General features: G+C 44.5%; 1 protein-coding gene across 1 annotated transcript in view; it reads left to right on the top strand.

The window, feature by feature from the left end:
* The first annotated feature begins 3,678 nt into the window (after nucleotides 1–3,678).
* The window catches only part of DSTYK (dual serine/threonine and tyrosine protein kinase), a 41,473-nt gene continuing 21,376 nt past the window's right edge, over nucleotides 3,679–23,775 (top strand). Inside the window, exons 1-2 of the mRNA XM_006273881.4 lie at nucleotides 3,679–4,010; nucleotides 17,089–17,477. Of these exons, the coding sequence (XP_006273943.2) occupies nucleotides 3,758–4,010; nucleotides 17,089–17,477 (642 nt within the window). The 5' untranslated portion in view covers nucleotides 3,679–3,757. The remainder of the gene's footprint in view (nucleotides 4,011–17,088; nucleotides 17,478–23,775) is intronic.

Below are 23,775 nucleotides of genomic sequence, written 5' to 3'. Positions count from 1 at the left end.
GTCTCATCTCTGTTCTTGATGTCACTCTCTTGTTTTTTCCAAAAAAAAAAAAAAGAACGAGTGAATCTGATGTTCTTGGAAGTGAGAAAAGGAATGAGAGCTCTGGCTAGAGGCCAGCTAGAATGAGGGAAGCTGCTGCAAAATATCCCCTCTTAGGCTTGTGTTAATATTACCTCAGAGATGATCTGTAAAATCTGGAGCTGTCAAGCTGAGGCAAATTGAGTGAGATTAAAAAAAATGATGAGTGAGCTCTTAAAGGATTCATTTTACACTCATTACAGGGGAATCAATATTTTTTTGTTGCTGGTTCAAGACTGATGCTGGGATACGTTGTTTACTGGTTCTGAAAACATCCGCGTGCTTTGCAAAGTATTTCTAAACCCCAGAGATCATGAGGTATCGAGCTTTCAAACCACATCACTCCAATGATCATATTCTGACCATGGACTCGGTGAAACTTTCATAAGAAACAAAGCATTCCCATGCAAGACCAGACCTCCTGGCCCAGGCAGCCCAGTGTCCTGTCTTCCACTGACCAGCACCAGATCCCCGAAAGAAGGTGCAATAGGCAAATGTGCTATTATCTATCCTTGTCATTAGTTTCCTTTTAATCCCTCATAGCTAGAGTTGTTTTAAAGACTGAGGCATGAGGTTTAATATATTTTGAAAAATGTCTCCAGCTTATGGTACTTACATCTATCTAAGAAGACGCTATCTAATTGCTACCTAAAAGAGGTATAGTGTATTGCACTCATATGCATATCAGTTAAGTACATTCATTAACTTCTTAACCAGCTGTGTGGCCCAATTTTTTGCTTGATGCTCACTCTAAGAAACACAGGCTATCTGCATAAATTAAGTTTCTAAACCACTTAAGTGTAGAGGAAGATGGTGCTCCAGTCTTTTCTGTAACGTAGCTGCACCCCACTTTAATTGTGTATTTGTTGAAGCTGACCAGGAGCCTTTAGTTTCATGGTTATAGCTACTATGGCAGCTGGTCTGAGAAAGAAAGAACCACTTTAATGAGGTGAGAAAAGCTTAGTACAAGCTGTTTCTTTAGTTCATCCGCATTGTTCATACTGACTTTGGAGAAATACATGCCCCGAGTAAATGTGCATTCAGATGCAGTACACTGTTTTAAATTTAATGAAGGTTTGTCTTTCTACCACAGATGAAAATCCTAACCTTTAACATGTAGATTAATTCTAAAGAAATCCATCGATTACAAATCTTAATGTTTAAGTGCAGCGGTTCATGAAATGCCAGCTGCAAAAATGTCATGGCAAAAAAAATCTCACACTTGGGATACACGCTATCTTGTGATCTAGGGTAGAAAATAACTACTTTTAGCTTTAGGACCTGGGAATTCCAACTTTCCTGTGATTTAAAGCCCCCAGGTCCAACCCTCAAGATTTTTGAGCTATCGAATATTAAAAATATCATGGTCCTCCAGTCTTGGAGTGCTTTCTCTGGCACTGAGCCAGGAAAAGTCACAAATCACTGTAAAAAGCATTTATAATCATAAGCTCTCTTTAATGGCTTTCACAGTGAGGTATTACAAAATGGTTTAGAGAATGAATAACAGGAGTTAGGGAGTCAAATGAAGAATGCAGGGAGAGACGGTCTTGTCACCGATCCAGGAGATCCCGGTTCTTTCCCTAGCTCTGCCACATGCGTCTTGCAAATCACTTACGGCTAGATTATGTCACCTCATTGGTTTCAGGGGGCTACTTGTGGAGCTGGGTACTGATCCACATCAGCACAGGCAGCGGGATTCACCCGGCTCACAGCTCATGTGCTCCCAGTCCCACAACTCCTATTCAGGAAAGCACTAAGAAAACGTTAAGCCTTAAATCAGCAGGAGTGAAGCCTATGCTGCAATTTAAACACATGCTTCACTGCCTTGCTGAGCAGGGATGGTTGGCCGGATTCTAGCCTCGGATCCTGACCTCAGTGTTCTCAGGCGTAGAAAAGGGATAATACTATTTACCTGCCCTACAGGAGCTGCTCTGGGACTCAGGCCTCCATCCTGCAAGAGAGGCCGCGTGCGATTCCTCTGACTGCATGGAAACCTGCTGCCACCCTCGAGGCTCCACCTTGGTCCGAGGGGGCTGCTCGCACTGACTTGACTGAGGCCCCGTATGAGCAGTGCTTGTACTGGGAGGGAAGGTATGAGCAACGTGTCCTTTAGCATCCTGCATGGAAAGAGACCCAAATCCCGGGGCCACGAGAGAGCCCACGGAGGTGGAGGAGGCAACAACTTGAATACGACGGGAGCCAGGTGGGCAGCTCCAGGTGCCCCCAGCCGGGTGCCAACGCTCATCTCAACAGAGAACAAATGGTTTGGCAACCGTCGATCCTTCCGGGTCACGACGTATGCATGTGACATCACCCAGACCTTCGATGCATAAGCCTAGGCAGGAGAAGGGAGGAGCGGGGGCTGCCCAGACCTTCCTTCAGCCCACTGAGACAGAATCCAAAGGCCAGACTGAATCCAGACGTTTGGTGCCTTCATTTAGTGGCTGTCTAAGCATCCAGGAGTTCACCGCAAGTCTCCTGCGTGGCATACAAGGATCCTACCACAGGACCACTGGGGACTGCTCCTCTCAACCAGAGGAGCCCATTCCTGTTGCATGCGCCCACAGCCCTGTCTGCTGTCCCAAGCGCCTGCCCTGCGTCCTTGTTCCATGTCGGGGCTTTGCCTGGTGTCCTGCCCATGGTGCCCCGTCCCACGTCTGGGGGATAACGGGCAGACCCGGCAGCCGCCGTCAGGACTCAGGATCCTCTCTTGGACAGCACCCATAGGGAAGACCAAGCCTGTGCAGGCAGAGACAGAGACAAGCGGACAGACAGACACAGAGAGAAGCAGGCACAGACAGACATGTGTGGAGTTGGGTGCGGGGGGGAGCCTGCTTCCAGGCAATGCCAGATTTAGGCTTAAGCTACAGTTTAGGGCTTCACAGTATGAGGGGCCTCTAAATAAGAAAAAAACCCCTGGACATTTTCGTTCTAATAGGACAAAAATAAACATCTATATGGCTCCACCGTTATTCTTCACATTGAGTTCATAAATGCCTGCAATAACAATATTTCATCTTCCAGGGGTGCACTCGGTAGCCGTGTTGTTCTGAGACGAGACGACATACAAAAAACCAGAACTCTCAGTTCCAAAATGAGACCTTTTATTAAACTAATTGGGAAGCCGCAAGAAAATTGCCCTTCCCTGCTAGCTTTCGGGATCTTCAAATGTATCTTAAATTTCATTCAGAATCGTTTTCCGTGGATTATTTAAGGTGGATATAGCCCTCAGCACGGCGCAATCCGGCACTGCTTCCAGGGCTGCTGCCTTTCACCCACCCCAGGGTCCCCCATAAGGGCTGCTTGTCCTGCAAGGCTCCTCCTGCTAGAACTGCAAGTCCCAGAATGCCCCGCGGCAGGTTGCCTCCCCCCCCACAATGCCCTGCAGCAGCGCTGGCGGAGGCCTCCAAGTCCCATGATGCCCCGCGGCTAGCGCAGGCTCCCCATGCACGGGACCACAAGTCCCATGAGGCGCCGCGCGCGGGTCCGCCCCCGGCCGCTGCCCCTTTGCCCCGCGGCGCCCGGATAAAGGTTCCGCCGCGCGCACGCGGCGGCGCTGCTGCCCGCGGAGGAGGCAGCGGCGGCGGCTGGGCCGGGCCGGGCCGCGCGGGCCGCGCCGCGCCGCGGGGGCTGCAGCCTGGACGCGGCCGAGAGCCCGGCGGAGCCGGAGCCGGAGGACATGGAGGGCGGGGGCGCGCCCTCAGGCCGGGGCCCCGCCGGGCCCGGCGCCGGCGGAGTGCTCCGCGAGCTGTGCCGCGGCTTCGGCCACTACAACCGGCACCTGGCGCGGCTGCAGCACAACCTGCGCGAGACCAAGAAGTTCTTCCGCGACATCAAGTATTCCCAGGGGCCGCCCTTCCCCCCCGCCGACGGGGAGCCGCCGCCCGCCGCCGCCGCCCACAGCGCCCCCGGCGGCAGCGCTGACACCCCCGGTACGTCGGGGGGGGAGGGGCTAGGCATAGGGGGGCTGTGTGGGGGAGGGGCTGGGCACAGGGGGGTCCTGTGGGAGGACAAGGGGTCTGGTGTGACACGGGGACCTACGCTCGCTTTCCCTCACGGCCCCAGGACGTGCCACGACGCTGAGCCGAGGACCCCAGCCTCGTTGCGAGCCTTTTAAACCAGCCCTTTTTCATCGGGACGCCTTTTACCCGTACCTGCGCCGGATACGGGCGCCGCGCCACGCCACGCCACGCCGTGCCGCGCATCCCATGTTTTTATTGACATCCGACTTCCCGTGCGGTTGCGATGGTTCCTATTTCCTAGGAAACAAACCCAGTTGTTTTCGCTTCTGTTTTTAGCCAACATCAGCGTGATTTGTGTATGTTTAGCACGAGGCTTGTCAACATTTCGGGAAACCTTCCTAAATCTTCATGTTGGCGTGCTTGTAGAGTATGCCCTGTGTTTCGATGGCATGTGAAACCATCTGCTAAGTCTTGACCCAGTTTCTTGGCTCCTATATAGTTTGTTTTCAAGCAACACAACATATCAAAGTAGCCCTTGGCAAAGCATGGTGTTCGCCTGCTTGACGCTGGTTTCTCGAGGCTACGAAGCGTAGCTTTGGTGAGCAGCGAGTGGGCCTGGTGCTGCAGCCTTCAATACAGTGTAAAGGGTTGGCAATCCCGGTTTTTCGGCAGCTTTAACCCCGTGCGCTTGTCGAAGGAGGCTTATGACTCACGTTTTGAGAAGATACAGGCCTCTGAAGTGCAGGGCCACAGTCCACAGCAACTGCCTACATAAATAATCATCTTATTGAATGGGATTGCTTGCCTGCTTGGTGTAATTAGGCGCTTTTAGAGCTTGTCTACTAAACCCGGTCTCATGGTGCGAGCATTTCTAATGGCTCTTACGTTCTGGTTACCATCTCTGGAAGAAAACACTTTTCTTAAGGCCTAATTGCATGCTGTGTTAAACCTAACTTACATAGGAAAAGCCTTTGGGATGAAGGAGTATGAATCTCCTTGATTTGGATATAAATTGTTTTGAAATGATTTTTTTTTTTCCCCTCCTCTTCCTCTCTTTCCTCTTCTCCTTTCCCCCCACCCAAAAAAAAAATCCTCTTCACCACATTAGCAATTAAGAGGATGACGGTAAAACATTGCTAGTAATGGATCAAGACAGTAATTGTCTGCGTGCATATTTGGTTCACTAGGAGATGCATAACGTTAAGACTATTACTATTAGTTATCCTAATATGCAACATGCCTTTGGAAGATGAGTTATTTTTAGGTATCGTTAAAAGAAAAATGCTTCTGTCTATTATTACTGCAAGGCCTTTAGAGAAACTGTCTAGAAATTTGTGCAACGGGATAATGTTTTAAAGAGGATCAGAGGTCTGCAGAACAAGCTTGCTAGGTTCTTATACAATGCTTGTTTTCTGTTTTCAATGGGTACATGCCGGCTAATGAAGCATGTTTTGATTATTTCTGTAATAGGAGGTATAAATAGGGGGTTGTGGCCAAGGGTTTAGAAATAGATAACAGCATCTAACACCTTTTATAAAGGGAACTTAAACTTGTTGAATGACTAGGTTGCATGTTCTTCAATCATAGGTTTCTTCTCATTTTCTGTCTGGAAATTATTCCAAACAGTTTACACTGAAACCTAAAATAGTTCAGTCTGGGTTTCTTTAATGTCTGGTTTGCCTTGCTTGGGAATATCTCCTGAGTTTAAATAACCATTTCTTTTTATATTTTGATATATAGGCATCTAAGCCAACCCCAGGGTCTTGTTCTGTAAGTGGCTATAGCAATGCTTCAGGGCTGAAAAAGGAAAAACTGCTAGGTTTGGTCTGCTGGCTCTGCACAGAGATGCATATTGCACCTATTGATGTGCAGCTGTTCTGGAAAAGTTTGCTTGGCTTTGGTCATTGACCTAGTCTATAAATAAAAATTGGATTTGTCCACTGTAGTAACTAAAGGGTTGGGTTGGGTGGGGTGGGTGCCCAGTGTAGGAGGAAGATGGGATTTCTTCCCTGATTAACGTAAGTTTTAGGTGACCCAGCCAAGGGTGTTGGTTCATAGCCTAAGCTAACAAACACCTCTTAAGTCTGTCCGAATAAATGAGGGAAAATGCTTGCGGTTTGCTTGCATAGAGTTAAGGTGCAGGGCAAAACCCTGCATGCTGTGAAGATGTTTGTCCTGCTGTAATACTAATACAATCAAAGCTGGCTGTTATGTAGCAGTTTGCGCTGGGTTGTTGATTAGTAAAATGTGTCTTCCTGTTCAAGGAATCTGCAGAGTCACTCCTGGGGCAGGCAGCACTTTATAGACAGTGTCTGTTTAAACTACAGTATTTTAATTAAAATCCATATAAAAGGTCAAAGGACTCTGCAGTATGTCTTGCTCTATGCAAGCCAGAAATGCCTCTCTGTAAATCTTTAACTCCCAAGTGCTGGTGGATCTTAGGTTGCTCCTTTCCACGTGTAGCTTGAGAAGCCATACTCAGGGGCACAAGCTTCTAGCTTCTGTAAACTGTTCTGAGGCCAGTGTATAGTAGTTGGTTTCTACTGCTTGCTGCCTCGCTCATTTAAAATATCATCTAGGCCAGGGCTGTCCAACTGAGTGAGGGCCACAGACCCTGCAAGCTGCACCAGTAAGGGTGGCATGCTGTGGGCTGCACCAGGGCAAACCATGTGTCCCCAGGCTGCGTGGCTGTCCCTGCTGCTGCACATGGCTTGTACAGGGTTCATGGTGCTCACATAGCCTTGGACTCTCCCTCCATGCTGGGCATTGCACTGTCTTGTCCCTTGAGACAGGAAACAGCCCAGTCTTGGCCAGAGCAAGAGAGGGAACAGCAACTGAGCAAGAGCCTGGGAGCTTCAGTGTGACTTCTGCCGCCCCCCCCCCCCCCCCCCCCCCCAATGGGCCACAATGCTGGCCACCAACTGATTGAAGCAACTGACTGGTGCTTTCTCCTCCACTACCTTGAAATTGAGCTTCATTCTTTGCTCTGTGGCTATTGAATTGTAGGTCATAAGCTTTTTTTGGAGTAGGAGCCTTGGCTTTAACGCCGGCTTCAGGCTGGTGCTGTTTAGTTGGTAACAGATAGTTCAAAAGGCAATGCTTGCCACTTGGGGCACTGCAGATAAACCGTACCATCTATAAGGAATACCCACTTCCCAGGAAATCCAGTACTCTGATCTCTCAAGGGGTACAGATTATTATGGCATAAAAACCCAGTTATCTTTGCAGCCAGCACTTAGCCACTGATGGTCTCCTGCTCAAGAATGCAGCTGGTGGTGGTGGTCTTTCGCATGAATCTGCATTTTCAGGTGAATTTAAAATTAAAAGGATGCTGTCTTCAGCCAGCTTCTGATGCTGGGGATGGCTACCTTAGTCTTGCATTAGGGTATGGCAAGAACGATAAAGCTCAGGATCACACTTTCTTAATGGCGGAGGTGTCTCTGCTTCATGTTCTTAGCTGCTGAAATTGCACTTGATAATGTTACTGCTGCTGCTTGGGGCGAGTGCTTCTAATCTGAGAAACGTAACAGCAGAGACTTGTTCTTAAACTAGATTAGCTACAGACAGTGCAGAACTTGGCTTTGCATAGCCATCTAATTTACTGGAAATGTGATCTCTTTCCCTTCTCTCTGACACTCCCTATGCATCTACTTTCAAGTGAATGTTAAGGAAGCCAGTTAGGATAAATGGGCCTGGTGTGGGCTAGGAAGCAAGGGCTGAGTTTGTTTTTTTTTTTTTCTAAAATGGGGCTGGATGCATGTTTAACTTTTTTGGAACCTGTCAAGAAATACCTCAGGCAAACTAGGCTTGTTTGGCTGAGTTGTTTTGACTTACAAAATCAGGTTTTGTGAGAGGCTCCCTTGTTCTTGAATTGGCCTTCTTCCTCCAGAGAAAAGCTAAATGGGATCCACGTGCTTGGATTCTAGTCCTTTTGGGCGCTTATTTGAAGCGTGTTATCACATGTCTCCAGATGATGTAGTCTAAAAGTCCCCCAGGAAAATCCTCTTCAGTGCAACTGGCTTTGTCTAAAAAATAAGGTTGTTATCCCCATGACCATGGGGAATTGATATGTAGTAAGCGGCTTCAGAACCAGTTGCTGGTGCTTTAGAATAGCTATAAGAAATTGGGGTTCAGATTCCCCCCTGGTCATTTTGACCTTTATATTTGGTGCAGCCATGTTAGTCCTTGGAGCATTTGCGAGTCTCTCTTGCAGTAGTTTTCTACCATCACAGTTGCATCTGGAGCAGTCTATAACATGTCTGGTTGTGTGAGACTAAGGCAGTGGTGGCACCTTGTTCTTGAATCTTTTTTTTGGTGTGAAGCACTCCTGGTTTGTTAGGACTTCTGTGGCCTGTGGCTTACAGGCAAGCTGGAGTGGGTGTTCTTTTTGGGTTTAATGTCCATTATGTGTCTGACTGCAGGGAACTGCACTACCTATGATTCCTTTCATTCGGAGTTCATGAATGACTGACTGTTCCTTCATTGGACAGATAATTGCCTATAGTAAGCCTCTAGGTAATGCTGGATTGTAAACATGGAGCTTTTTTGTGGCTGACTGACCCAATGATGGAGTCCACTAGTAGCCTGAGCTGTGCATACCGTATTACAGATAGTCTCTCATCTGTGGTTAGATGCCAGACTTGTACCTGGCATGTCCTTGACTGCTCAAGAGTTAACACTGTCCTGGTATGTAACTTAACTTGCTGGTTTAATTGGTTATTCTGGCTATCAATTGTCTTGTAACATGGATGCTGCTCATGGAGAGAATTCTTTGTAGGAAGAAAGGCAGGAACAGGCAAGTTTGAGCATGTACTGAACCATTCATTAATTTTTCTGGTAGGCTGTTGTCTCCTAATACATTTGTCTTGTTGGCAGAGCTATGTAAACTGAAGCTATTCAGACTTTTCAATGAAGCGTAGAAGAACTGGTTCAAACTATTTGTCTGAACATGACTACCATCTATGTAGCTCTTTAGCTTTTCCAGAAGCAGTAGCAGTGACTTGGGTTGGAGTTGGATGCTTTGTGCTTGGTCTTGGAAGAACAAGCCTGCATTCCCATTTAAGGTACAGTAGGTCTAACTGCTAAGAAATGATTCGCCTCTTAACTTGTTTTCAAGTGCGCAGTCTCTTGAGCTGCCAACAGACTTTTCATAGACTTTCAATACAGTCACTTGCAATGGCTTTGAATATGAATTGCCAAAGGCTAGAAGCACACGATTGGGATCCTACTTGTTAAGAAGCTGCTACTAAATTTGGAATATTTCAGAAACATGACCCATCTTAGAGGGTGTTTTGTACTGCTGCCTACTCTTAAAGTAGGAGTGCCTTTCTGCTATCTTCAAAGGCTCCCTGAAGTCAGTTAGGGACTTCACTAGTGAAGTCATCTCACCTCTGGGTTAGTTGCCTTGGAGAGGTGGGAGGGACAGGGTGGAGGGGAGCTTCCTGGGCAATTAAGAATACAAAAGGCATTCATGTTATGAGCATCACTTAGAGTGGAAATGCTTTCTTAATGGAATGATTCCTCAAGCAATATTACTGATCCGCTCGCTATCGGAACTATGGACAGGTGAACCAGCAGGGGGTTTTGTTTGGACACGTAATCGCTAATTGGACAAACTGTACTGCTCCCAATATAGGTTCATAGGTATAGGGGTCGGAAGGGACCTCAGCAGATAGCATCTAACCCCCTGCCCCAGGCAGGAAAGAGTGCTGGGGTCAGATGAAAGCTGATATCAAACCTAATTAATACACTGATCAAAACCTGTTGTGATGCCGGCTAGAATAGTAATGTTTTTGGTTAAATATTAAGTTGGTAGTATTGGAGAAACGTTGGTGCTACAGGAGAATCTTACAAGCTATTGAGGTGTTGAATGCTGTAGTCATTTAAAGACGCGTGTCATGGAAGAAACCTGTTTGTAAGTGAGCTTTGTGGCCTGGTAATAACTTAAGGCTATCTGGACTAAGGTGGTGTCCATTTTAAGATTAATGGAGAAACTTTTTTTTTTTTTTTTTTTTTTATACCTTTTCACTAGAATATCATCCTGCAGAATCTGGAAGAGATTATGTTCCTGATTATGCTGCTTCATAACTATGTAGCCTACAGCAGCTAGAAGGACTGTGGGCAAAGCCCCTTTACTTGTCAGGGATGGTGAGCCCTTTAATCTTTAAAGGAACAACACTTTGCTGTAGGATAGAGAAGCCCTGCTTCTGACTAACACTTTATTGTAGGATGCTGTGCCCATAGCTTCCGATTTGAAGTCAGCGGGAACGTTGTGCATGAGCCAGGGCAGAAAGTGGTCCAGGCTACATGTGCGGGAAAATAAGTTTTATTAAAATAAGGATAAAATAGTTTGAGTCTGACATGGTACATGTCTTCTTGCGTTTGAGGTACTGTTGTTTTTCTGCAAAAATTGCAAAGGTGAAGTGTACATAGTGCAAGGCCCCTACATTCACATCTGATTAAACTCTAAATATGGAAAGGATCCTTACGTCAGATGAGCTGAATTTCTATGTGCCAACACTTCAGCTAGTTGTGTTTTACTTGTACAGATGACCTCCAAGAATATGAAGGGAAAGCTGCTGTTCCTGCAGCTATAATCAGGACTTCTGCTGGTGCTAGTACTTGAGCAGCAAGTTATTTTCATCTAGTCACTGCTGTGATGTTGCACTGTTTGCAGTTTCCCCATGCTGTCTGTCTCAAACTGTCAGATGAAGAATGAATAGTAAGAATTTAAGCATGTCAAAAATGACAATACATTTGTCAATCTCCTTTCAAAGGATGTGTTTGGCACCTATATGCAAGTGTTTCAATCTGCTGTAGCAGAGGTGTCATGTTCTTAAGGCTTGCATATCAAAACTCTGGATCTGATCCCATCCCATGTATAGGATGCCAAAATGATCCTATTCCACTTGTTCACAAAGCAGTGAGGAAGAGGAGGACCCAGCCACCTCCTGCATTAGCTGCTCCTTTGGCTCGGTATGAAATGGGATGAGACTTGGCTGCCCAAGTTCATATTGCCTAATGGGACTAGATCCACTTCCACCTCTGTCTTACTGGTGCATCTCCCAATGGTAAGTGCGTCAGCGGTATACCTCTAAGCCTGTGCCGTGTCTGGCTGCACAGCAGCCCTTTGAACCAGTGCTGTGGGCTCTGCTGTTACAGTGTAGAAAACCATTTCTGCAGCGTTCTGGCCCTCGACCAACTATGAACTGATGAGAACTGGTGCTACAAGCACTTACCAGACAGTAGAATGAGGATAGCATTACGACCTGCAGCCCTGAGCTTTGTGGTGGGGGGAGGAATTAATTTGACTGGGCTGCATTGAGGACAACTAAAAATACAAATGGGACTTCTTTAGCCATAATTGTAGCATGCTTTTCTATAAATCATGGTCATTTTGGAGCACAGGCCAGTTTGGCTTGCACGTGCCTTCTGCGAGAAGTGTTTTTTTCAGTGTTGATGATGGGTAGAGGGGTGAGGGAGGACTGACTTGTCCACAGGCATGGGGAGGAAGGGAATGTGTCGGTGAGCTGGGGTGTTCTTGCTGGGGTGCCTGTTTCTATCCGAGTCAGACTTAAAGCAGTAGCTTGAACTTTAGATAGCTGTCAGCTACTAGGTTTCCTTCTTGGAGGGTTCTTGTATAGCAAACTTGCTACAAGCAACTAAATGCAAGTGGAAGATTTTTTCGGGGCTGCATATATAGTTCGAGGAGTCAAATCTTAGACAGTTTACCCAGAAGATGCATAGGATTATTGGAGCAGCTTTTTCAAACGGGCTGTTAATGAGCTGCTCACTTTTGAAGTCTCACATCATTGGTATTTTATGTAGTGGTGGGTGGCAAGCCACAAAAAGGCATCAGACTTGTCGACTGAGAAGTAATAGTAAAATAGCAAGCCATATTGGCAGTTAAAAAATATATATATAAACCACTTTGGCTGCATCCCTTTCTGCTGTTACAAGCCACTGTAATCTAGAAGTGTACTTTCTTAATGGAAGGGAATAGGTTTCATTTAAATAAGATTCTTCTTGGTACCACAGTGGATTTTTTTAACCGTAAGGCTGCCTATTTTCTCAAAGCTGGATATAGTATAATTGGGGAAAGAGTCTAGAGAGCACCTAGTTGCTCCAGTGGGAAAACTGCTTGGGCTTGTAAGGATTTTGCAAAGACCCGTGAAGCTGCTCTTAAAATCTTCCACTGCTCAATTTTAAAACTGCTATATTATGTTAAATAACACTTTTTTTTTTTCTACCTCAGGATAATGCAGGCTGTGGTATTTTGCTTGTTTGAGACCATGCTCTTGCTACTTTTTAACCTCCTGTTTTGAATGCAGCAAAAGGTTAGCTTGCTTTTATCAATACTATAGTGATTTTTTTTTTTTAACTAGGTAGTTAACTACCTGCATCTAGAAACCACTTCAGTTGCACAGTTCTCTGTATGAAAGACACTTCTCTTTTTCTGTTTTAATCTGCACATCGGGAGAGTGTTCAAGTCTACTAGACTTGCATTCACGGTAGCTGTGAACTTTTAAAACTGTTTAGTCCATAGGACTAAATTATCTTGGCTAGCTAACATGGCAAATTGTTTTTAGATTAAGCTTCCTAGGTTCTGGATATAAACCTTAATTTCTTCCTAAAGCATGGAATTTGCTAGCAAGTTGTGAATTAAACCCTCTTCTCCAGCAAGTCCTGTACCAGTTAGCGGCATGAGAATTTTGTCTGAACTTTAATATTACTTTAGGTGTGCGTTTTGGGGGGGGGGTAGGTGGCGCTTTTCTTAAATCCAGAATTTCCTGGCCTTAAAATCATTGCACGGATTTACACTGTGAGAGCTCTCCCTTCTGGTAGACCAGTGATTTACAGAACCTATTTGGAGCTATTTGTTACTGATAATATCTAAAAATTGAGTGCTGGGCACATACCCTGTGCTCTAAATACCACTGGGACACCAAACTAATTTTTAGCATGGCTATTACTTCATTTTTAATTCCAAAATCCTGAGAGGCTGCTCTCCCTGAGGTTTGTTTTAGGTATTGACACCTTGATTTAGCCATCGTAGTCCAGCCATCTGTAATATTGCGATCACTGACAGAGGTGTTATATGGGCTAATGTCTCAGTGGGCTGAGAGGTGGTGGGGTGTTTTTTTGCTAAATGTTTAAAATTGACCATGTTAAACTCTGGAGTGAAAAGTGAAGTGACTCTGTGCATTGTCATATGAAAAATGTCAAGTGACACTTCATGAAAATATCACTTGAAGTGGTATTTATTTCTTTTATACAAGAGAGGTTTCCTGGAGGACTTCATTTTTGGACAAATGAATAGGATTATAGTGCTGAGCAGTGTGGAGGACTGTTCAGTCTATCGCTGGATTAGAAGAAGTCTCCTGTGCACTTGCAAGAAAGCAATTCACATGGTTTCCTTTGCTTCCTCAGCCTGATGAAAGGTATTCGTATCTGAAAACTTAGAAAGAATTTTTTTCCAGCTATTTGAGTTGGTCTAATAAAAGATATCGGGTTTACCCAAATAAGTTTGTCTGCCTATGTCCTTAGACCGACACGGCTACAACCTATACCACAGTTTCCTTTGGCACTTGGTGTACTCTAGTCATCAGCATCTGTATTCTGCATCAACATTTCGAACTGTTTGTAGGTACTGAACTCTAGGAAGAACTTGAACAAAATAAGTAGTGCGTGTCCTCCAAATTATTATTTACAGAGACTTTTATTTAGTGTTTCTTCATCCTCCTTTGAGAAACATTAATGTTATTTTGTCTTCCATTGTATTCCCAATGTGTGCATTCAAGTTGTGCAGGAGAAGTTGAGAGGAAAGAAGGAAAATGCTCAGGAGGAGCTTGTGAGAGAGTTGACCAACCCTGGGGACCTCATGGAGTCCTGCATTTTTATTTATTTATTTATTTATTTATTTATTTATTTATTTTTTTACTGGTGTCACCTTTTTAATCTTTTTTTTTTAAATATAAGGCATGAGGCTCTCTTTGAGTAGATGTTAGGGCCATGGTGGCTGGTGCTGAGCTCCTACCTCTCATGGTTAAGGAAGGGTGAAATATGTGACAGAAAGAACTGACCCCCCACCAGTCTTTCCTGCCCAAGTGCAGGGGGGGATGGACCCAACGATCTGCAAGGTCCCTGCCATCTGCTAACATCTGTGACACCAGGGCATCTGCTTGAGTCAGTGCAACTTGGCTCCGAGCGAAGTGAATCCACTTTGCTAAAAGCGGTGTTAGCGCGTGCCACTGCTCTGGGTCTTGGCAGCAGTGTCCCAGCGAAGGATTCTGACAAAAGGTTTCTTACCCCTGGCTGCTAGGGTGAGGGGTTGATGACTCCTGCCCCACTTGGAGGAGGGCAGAGTGTCACGCTGTTGACCCTGCGCCTACTTCAAGTGCAAGTGCAGGACCGCAGCCTGGTGAGGCCTGGTGAGTTGTGGATTTCTGAGCATCTAGATTTGGCTCCAGTTTAACGGTAGCCAAGTTGATACATGCTTTAAACAGCCTTTGCACCTTGATCACTGCAAAAAGACTGAGAACAGGAGTTGTAAACCAAGCCTGGTGGTGGGAAAGGGAATCCATTAATAGTTGTCAGTTCCATTTGATTCCCTTATGCTAGCAGGGCACTTCAATATTGAAGCTGGTCTCATGACTCGAGGGAGCTTTATTTTTAGTGGAGGCATGAAAATTTAAGAAGACATTTGAGTCAGGCTGTCTGGAGATGGCTCGTGCTGTTCAAAGGGCAGTCATTCCCATCAGTCTGGTCAAGTTACTAGAAACGGCAGATCAGGTTCCTTAGCAACTCGAACACAATCCTTCCATAATGGTATAAAGAGGTTGTTGTAGAGCAGCTTTTATGGCTGCAGCCTGTCTTTATTGATGAATTAATTAAAAAGAGAATCTGAAACGACTAGCTAGGAAGCTGCTTCGGTGTTGGAGGCTTTCTTCTTTCTTTCACCAGCTTCTAAATATTTAGGACCTGATAGTTGGGTACCGGCCCTGCGATACTCCTTGGTCTACTCGGCTTTGTTGTCCAGTGCTGCTTTACCTAGTTTGTTGCATTGTAAAACAGTTCTGTTTTCTCCTCATCCTTTTTATACATGTACCGAGGGGGAAACTGTTCCTATACATTCGTAGTGGTGGTGGAATGAAAAAGACTCTTCCATAAGTCTTAGACCCTGCCAGAGACTGAAGTATGAACTCTGCAGCATCTTTCCATGCAACTGCTTCACTAAAGTGATAGAGGGATTAGGAGAATCTATTGCCTCTCAACTATCTCTAGCGTCTCTTTTTGGTTAGAAAATAGTCATGTAATCTGATTCTTTTAATTTTATAAGTCAGTTTAAATTTGCTTCTCTTAAACTATGTATATCTATTTCTGTCTTGCATCTTGGTGTTTTTGTATTAAAGCTGACTTTTTGCCTAGTGTAGGTCTCTTCCCTGTTGCTCTGTATTGCTAGTACAAGAAGCTTCACTTCAGGTGATAGGATCTAGTGTGTATTTGTGTCTTTAAAAAAAAAAAAAAAGTGTTTGCATGTATACACACAGGTGAAATTTCTGGTTGCTGTAATCACCAGCTCTGTGTAACACAGTGGAAGTGGGCTGACTTGCACAACATGAGAACTGGTCTGTGATTTGACTGCCTGCTCCTTCCCATCCATGTCTTAGTGTTACTGAGACACTTGATTGGTAGTTTTAATCTACACTTCAGCCTTACTCCAAGATGGCATACGACGCTGTATCTAATGCTAATGGGTTAATTTAAAAACAATGCTGAGACTCCCTATCTTAGTCTTCATAGTGTGGGAGGACAAAAGACAGGTTAGTAACAGATCCAGTTGTAATTCAGACTTCTTCAAAATGGAGGATGGGGAAGGAAAGGGGCAACAGGGAAGAAATCATCTTAGGTGCTGTTTGGAACCTGCAGCTACTCGATCCATCAGTGCACTTTTGCTAATGTGCATTAAAATTACTACCTCCATTTTGAGGTACTGGAAAAAGGCACATTAGCTTATTTTAATGCAACTTGGTGTAAGTGCATGGTTTTTTGTAACTCTTTAATGCACATTAAACAGCATGTGTAGATGTGCCCAGTGACAGCTACTTCAGAGAGTTTTATAAAGCCTTAATGTTAAGACTCAAGTTAAATCACATATTGGTTAAAGTTGAAAGGGATGTTTGGTATTTGGGGAACCAACTTTGTGGTGTAGTGCTGCTCCTTCTCCCTGCACTCCACCTCCTATTTTCAGGTATCTGTAAGGAGAGTGCAATAATAAGGCTCAGTTTCAGGCTGCACAGAACTGCTGTGGACCTTTACCTCCCAGCTAGACAGCTTTCCTTCTCATTTTATCACCCAGTGTCCCATCTGCTCACCATGCGAGTGCTTAAACCAGTGAAGTTTAAACTAAAGTAGGCCTTAGTTGTTTGTCGTCCTCCATCTGCACCAACACTGAGCACCTCTTGGCGGTTGGCAAACAGGGTGTCTTGCACTTTATCCTGCCAAATGATGGGGAAAACATTGAACTTTTAGGTTTTCTTCCTGGATTTCTACATGACCTTTAGAGAACATCTAGGGGAACATTGCTGCTAACAGTGGTAAAAGTTGCTGTTTTCTGATGTCAGTGAGTGTAAGCTTTGGAGGTCAAAGCGCCCCACTTCTAATACGTTGATGTGGTAGATGCCAATGATGTGACATTTGCTTAAAGTTGCACCCATTCTGTGCATCCAGATCTGCTGTTTGGATTCATTTCTTGTGTGCGACTTGGGAGCACTTTTTTTTCTAAAAAAAAAAAAAAAAAGCCTCAAACCCTGGGGAAAGTCAGCAAAGTATCTTAGCTGTTGATATTAAACCTGTAAAAGGGTTGAATGTCTGTTAGTTTCAAGGTGCACAAGCACTGTTTTAGTGCTAGATTAGGTTCCTACCTTGTTCACTCCTTAAATATAGTGCTGGGGTGGCATAGAGGACTTGAGGCTTAAACCAGTGGAGTTTCAAATCGGGTATGTGCAACAGCCTTTGCCTAATGAAGTCTGTCTGTTTTGTGTTGTAGGGCAGCTGAACTTCATTTCCTTCCCCCGCCATGAGGAGGAGTATCTCCAATTGACAGTGAACTGGCATCCCTGTCTTCTAATCCTTGGTCAGAACTGTAACGCCAAATGCCAACTGCTCAACATGCTGTTGGGCGAGAAGCTGCTCCCCACCACCAAAATCAGCAGCGAGGAGAATTGCAAGAGGCGGCGAATCCGCTTCACGCATGGGACACAAACACGGATTAGCCTGGCTCTGCCAGGGCAGTACGAACTGGTTCATATGTTGGCAGCCCATCAAGGGCAGTGGGACACGATACCAGAGGAGGATTTGGAAATCCATGGGGACAGTGAGGATCCAGCACATCGAATAGCAGAGCTGGAGGTGACGCTGCCTTACTCGCTGCTAAAGGTACCAATCAGAGGCACATGTCCATTATTGGTTCTTGTACCTTTTTGTCATTTAAACTTATCGGAAGGTAACGGTTATGTTTTAATATATTGTGTGATTTAAATGATTGAGGGGAATGCCACGAGACGGTTCTTTTTAAAATGACTGAAGTATGGTGGAGTTTGGGGTCTCTTTCTCTCTAAGCATTCCTTGCCAGTATCTGTCCTCTTCATTACTACCATCCATCTAGAAGGCTAAATTTTTAAGTAGATAGCACTTTTAAGCTGTGTCCCCAAGTGGGTGCTAATCCTCAGCCCCCACAGAATCTGTTTTCTCTTTTCCAAAGCAACTCTAAAGAGCTGGCTCATGTCTTGTTGCCCAGTGAGCCTGCATAACTTGGATGCATAACATAATCACTCTTGCCTATCTCAGAAATGCTTAAATACAGAAAAAAGGTGGACTGCCAATACCTCCAGAGGGAGCTGGGGACTGTCAGTGCTTAAAAGGTGGCAGTGTAGCAGAATCCCAAACAACTTAGATGGAAGTAATAACTGGGAGGTGGCGTGGTCAGTAAGAATACAACAGCTGGATAAGGGTTTTGTTCCTAGCTTTGTGCTGCCTCTCTGTGTGACTGTCCTCAGCTACTTTACCTGAGAGAGAGAATGCCTTAGGCTACCTTGGTGTTGAGTCTTGACTTGTTTGGCAAATGCTGTGAAAGATGAAGGATATGTTTTATAGCAGTTTTACATTAAAGTGTCTTGTCTTTACCGCAAGGTTACGCTTTGGAAATGTGTTGACAGGAAGGTATCTGCATTAGAAGGTGGGTGGATCAAAACCTGGTGACCTTCAACACGATGAAAGGCAAGGTGCTCCACCTCTGGAGAAAAAAACCCACATCCTACTTGGAGGCTCGGCAGTGCTACACTCACTAGCACCACGACTGAAAGAGACTTAGGGTGTCATGATTGACCACAAGATGAACGTTAGCCACCAATACGATGCCGCAACTGGCAAAGCAAATAACTCTGGCTTGCATCTACCGATGCATCTCGAGCAAGAACCAAGAAGTCATTCTCCCTTTACCCTGCTTTGGTTAGGCAGCAGCTGGAGTACTGCATCCAGTTCTGGCCTTCACACTTTAGAAAGGACATGGAGAAGCTTGAGAGAGTCCAGAGGAAAGCCATGTGCATGATTAGAGGTCAAGAGAATAGGGGCCGAGAGCTGTGGGAGTTGGCTTGGTGGCACCTGTAAGTATATCAGAGGGGTGCATTAGGAACTGGGAGAACATCTGTTCCCAAGGGAGGACTAGGTCTAACGATCACAAACTGCCGGAAGACTGTTTTAGACTGGACTTAAGGAAAGACTTGTTTACCATCTGGGTTTCCAGAGTCTGGAATAGGCTCCCCCGAGAAATGGTGCAAGCACCTACTCTGGATACCTCTTAAGAAATGGTTGGATGTTTTTTTTGGTGGGGTGATCAGACCCCAGTTGACTTTCTGCCCCTTGGGCACAGGGCTGGACCCAGTTATCTCAGGAGGTCCCTTCCAGCCCTAATGTCTCTGTAACCTATGAAAAGGTAACTTGTTCTTTGTACTTGCAGTAGCTTGCCTTTCTGAGAACAGATCAGATAGTTTTAAACGAGACTAGAAGTTTGCATTTGCAGAATGAAGTGAGGAGAGTGCTTTGAGCATCTGGATTTTACAAACAAGACTGGAGAGCAGGTCTTTCCTTGCTTCCAAATATGGACCTAGTTTATAAACCAGCTTATAGCAAGAGGTCAGGTGAGCCCAGTTAAGTGCTGATTGCTGTATAGCATTTGTAGCTTCTGGCCTCTTCTGTTAGACATGGTCTAAGGCTCCTATCACACAAAAGTATCAAGGGGCTGTTCATGCTACAAAATGGCTCTTATTTTGGCTTTAGAGCATAGTCATGCTCTGTCTGGAATAGTTAAGCTTGAAGTGTTAAACTGCAAATTCTAAGTGTTTTTACTTGGTTAAATTTTTTTTTATAGTGGTCTTCTGAGTACAGTGGTGATCTCAGCCCTCTTGCAGATTTCTCAAGCGATTTGACAACGGACTCTTTGTTTGGTTCTAGCTGTATTTAGGACAATCTGGATGAAAACAGCCAGTCAGACTAACTTGAAAAGGGATAGCAAAGTAAGGCCTCCTTCAGTGGAAGGAGCGAGAAGTGCATTAGAGGTAACATTAACTGTGACATGTTCTTATAAACGGTGTTTTATAGGACTAATCTGTTCTTCCCTGTGGTGTTTAGAAGACTTCTGTTTGCTAATGCCACGTTACAGCAGAGAAACTAACAGGGCTTGGGACAGCTTTCAGTGGCTAAAGCATCTGAATATTGTGTAATGTAGAAGGCTTCCTGAGCTTCTCTTGCTGTTGCTCTAATAGTGACGGCATGTTGTGGAAGCTAGCAGACTACTGCTGTCTTCCAAAACCGCACGATGTTGGGTAACAAAAATGCCTGCTGCTTGTTGGCACTACTGTAGTGGCATCCATAACCAGAGCAGTAAAATACTAGATAAATATCGCCCTAGGTTTTAAGTCTGCCAAAGGCAGACAAGGTTCTTTGCGTAAATCTGATATCTTTTTTTATTAGACCAACTCAGATAGATGGAAAAATTCTTCTTGGCAAGCTTTTTTTTTTTTAAGAAGTCTGCTAAAGCTTTAGCAAAGGAGCTTCTGCTCTTCTAAATTTGTTAAGTGAATCTAGTAAATGGTTTCTGTTGGAATCAGCTGAGATCCTCCAGCTCTGTCTGAAAAACCAAGGCAGGACTGGATTATTTTCAGCAGCTGCCTAGATTCCCTGTAGTCTCATCTGTTATTAGTTAATTTTATGCTTATGCTAGACTGGCATTTCCTGACCTTTTCTTTTTCCAGGTGTTTGGGAGATGCATGATTGGAAAAAAACATGCTATGTTTTGTGCTTATGTAAGACTTACAATTGGTATGATAGTGAATTTATTTATTTATTTATTTTTAGGACTAACACCGGTTTGAGTCGCATATCAACTGCTGGAACAAACTGCTGGCTTTAAACTTTGCTTCAAATGATTTACTTCCCATTCCACCTTGTCGAATACTTACAAAACCAGAATTCAGTACTGATTTTTGTGTCCCTTCCCCTTCTTTTGGAAACCTTCAGCAGATTCCTAGCTGGTAATGGATCTTATGGTGTTTGAAAATGCTTAACTTGCTTTTCTTTGCACCAGAAGTGTAACTACATGAGCTGGCTTGGGTGTTTGGATTACACGCTGCTATCTTGTTCAGGCCTTTTAACTTAAAAACAGGTTTCTGGTCCAAATGCTTGTTTACTAGCTCAAAACCTGTTGGAGGTTTCTTTGCTGTAGTACTGGCTTCATTTTCCTGTTTTTATTAATGTATTCATGGGACACGAGTAACCTTGTTTGTGTTTCTCGGTGATGAATCCAACCCCAGTTCTGAATGAGCTTCTTGCTTGTTGATGCTGAAGACTACATGGGCACACTGAGAATCTCTCCAATGAGTTGGTTCAAACCGGACAAACTCCTTTAGGAAAGAGACAAATTGTGCCAAGTGAGATGTCGAGGGCAAGACTTTCAAGCCCTATGATCCTCTCTAGGCACGTGAGCAAAAGTGACCAGCCCTGAAAGAGACTCGGCAGGCTCAGCAGCTTGCACCAAAAACCATGAGTTGCTGGGTGCTGTTTAAAATCTGGCTGCTCAGCTTAGCTATCTAAATGAGAACAGAGCTTCTGTGAATGTCCCTGAGACTTACTGTATGTTGCTGTGCTGAAAAAATAAGTGGATTTTAAGCAAGTGTGTGAAACGGTTTTCCTACACAGCCTTCCAGAGTTAACTGAGAGCCCTGTGCGTAGCTGGAACATGTTAAGCAGTCTTAGCATGTAAACCTTTAGCCTGACGATCAATCTTTTGATGTCTTGGGCAGGCTTTGCTACCTCCTTCAGGATTATTAAAAGATGTTGTCTTGCTTACAGGAGCCAAGAATCTAATTTGCATGGGTAGGGTGGTGTGGGAGCATGGCTGGCAGGTATATTAAGTGAGACCTTTATATTGCAAATAGCATTGCCAGAAAAGCTGAATTTGGCAATCTGCCCCTTTTTATACACAGTCTGCATGTGGGTTATAGAGACTGACCCATCTAAATGGCAAGGCTACAGATCTGTGGTGGAAGTAAACGTTTGACTCTTCCCAGGATTGATAAGGTTCTTATTGACGGTATCTTGCAGCTCTCAACTAAGTCCCACTGTGTTGTGTCCATTGTGGAGGGATGAGGGAGGAAGACTGCAATAGTTGAAGGGAAGGAGTATTAAAGTTTTGAGCTCCTTTCTTTTTTTTTCCCACACACTTCATTGCAGATAATTCTTTGTGCTTTCTTACTTCTGTGCATTGCTACCGGTGGTGTCTTAGGCCATGTGCCCAAAGCTGTTTCAGGTGCCTTTCAAGATGGAAAAAGTAAAAAGATAGTTGCATCATTTGTTTTCTGCATTATCATTCAGGTTTCCTCCAGTATGGAGTTCAGGAATTTGGCAAATTTAGTTTTATTGTGAAGGTTTGTGGGTATCTGCTTTTTTGTTGGGGGGGGGCAGCAGTGGAATGTAGTTGTGTGGGGTTTTTTTAATTGAATTTCTGTTTGTCACTCAGATCACAAAGTGACTGTATCCTGTAATCTTCAGAGACGTATTAAAGTTATTTTTTGTTTTTTTTCCTTGAGCGTAATCTTTGGTGCGAGTCGTGTAAAATCCCACCCCAATTTAGAGTTTCTTCATTACTAAAAAGTGAAAGTTCCTCAAATGTGATCTGGGAGTGAGCGTATGTATATAGAAGGGGTTGCTTGGAAGCAATAAACTAGTTCTCCCCATTTCCCCCCTCAAAAGAGGGGAAATGCATGCAACTGTAACAAATTTTTGGGGGTGTCTTGTGCGTCGGAGAAGATGACACAACATGTATTTGTCTCCTAAATAGCATTTAAATGATATAGTATCAGCAGTTTTTAGTCTTTCCTCTTACCAATTTACTTCATCTTGCTCTTGGACAGGAGATGTAACAATCAGCTGGGAGTTGCAGAGTGTAGGCCCTAGATGCATGTGTAGTTGAGGTTTTGAGGGATGTGTTTGGGGTGGGGGGTACGCTTGGCTGGTTGGCTTGCTTTATGATTCCTCTGCAGTAATGCAGTAAGCATGTCGGGCAGTATTTTCCAAGTTAATAATTTGCCTTTTAATACACTTGTACACTTGATGCTCTTAAGTTTTTATTATTGTTTTTGTAAGACAGGGTCTCTTTTTAATGCTGAAAACATGAACATGGCTCTCTGAGCATAACTCCTGATCTGAAGCTCTTGACAAACATGTTGGAGCCTATTGAACGAGACTTGAATCTGAGATCACAATAACTTGCTTTTTGTGGCACTTTTCCATGAGTTGTCATGTGAATATCAGTTCTAGCTAATGCAAGTCTTTTCAGTTCTACCACGTTCCAGGAGGAATTGTAGCTGGCCATAGAAATGCTGCTGGGCACTTAGAGAGAGATCAGATTCCTTCCCTGGGAGGATGAATCCAATCTATTCTTTCAATAGCACATTTTAGAGTATATGATCGTACTGAAAGCCTACGAAACTGCACAAAAGTGGATTAAACGCTGCTAATGTTGCCGGAAAACCCTACAAGGCCTCGGCTGAAGCAGTAACTGGCTGCTCATGCTGTATTTTGTTCTGTGAGAGGGGTTTTTTTTTTTCCCCCTTCCTGTCTCCTAGAGACGGCGCTGGCTTCCTCCTTTGTTTACAGTCATTAGTGTGAGTCATCACATAGGTCATGGTGAATATTACAGAATTGCACTGCAAAATCTACTCTAACTTGTACCCTTGTTAGGCCCGATCAGGCAGGTTGAAGTTTCCATCCTTGGGAGTCCCATGACAGTCATAATGGGCACATTGCATGCAAGGATTTTCCTTGAGAAGAAGAAGGATGTGATCAAATTGTTTCACTTGCCAAATGCTTTTTTTTTTTTTTTTCCTTTATTTTTCCCTCCCACTCCAGAGTTGAGAAGTTCCTTTTCTGGTGGCTCGTGAAGATCTGCTGTGTTGGCTTTAGATTTTTTGGGAGAGCTTCTCATCCTTTTGTTTGAGCTCTTAATAAAGTCGCATGAAGGATTGTAACCTTTGACTCTTCCCAAAGGTGGTCTTTGAACTCTTTCCCCAAAAGGCAAAGGAAGCCTGTTTTGGGAGCTGGCTCTTGCAAGTGAGGTTTTAACATTTTTAGCATGGTTTCCAAATAGCAATATCAACATGAAGATGCAGCTAGTTCTGGC

This window comes from Alligator mississippiensis, chromosome 14 (assembly GCF_030867095.1).
Source record: "Alligator mississippiensis isolate rAllMis1 chromosome 14, rAllMis1, whole genome shotgun sequence".
NCBI lineage: Eukaryota > Metazoa > Chordata > Crocodylia > Alligatoridae > Alligator > Alligator mississippiensis.
The sequence above is the reverse complement of the archived record's forward strand: the minus strand, read 5'-3'. Positions and strand labels throughout refer to the sequence as shown.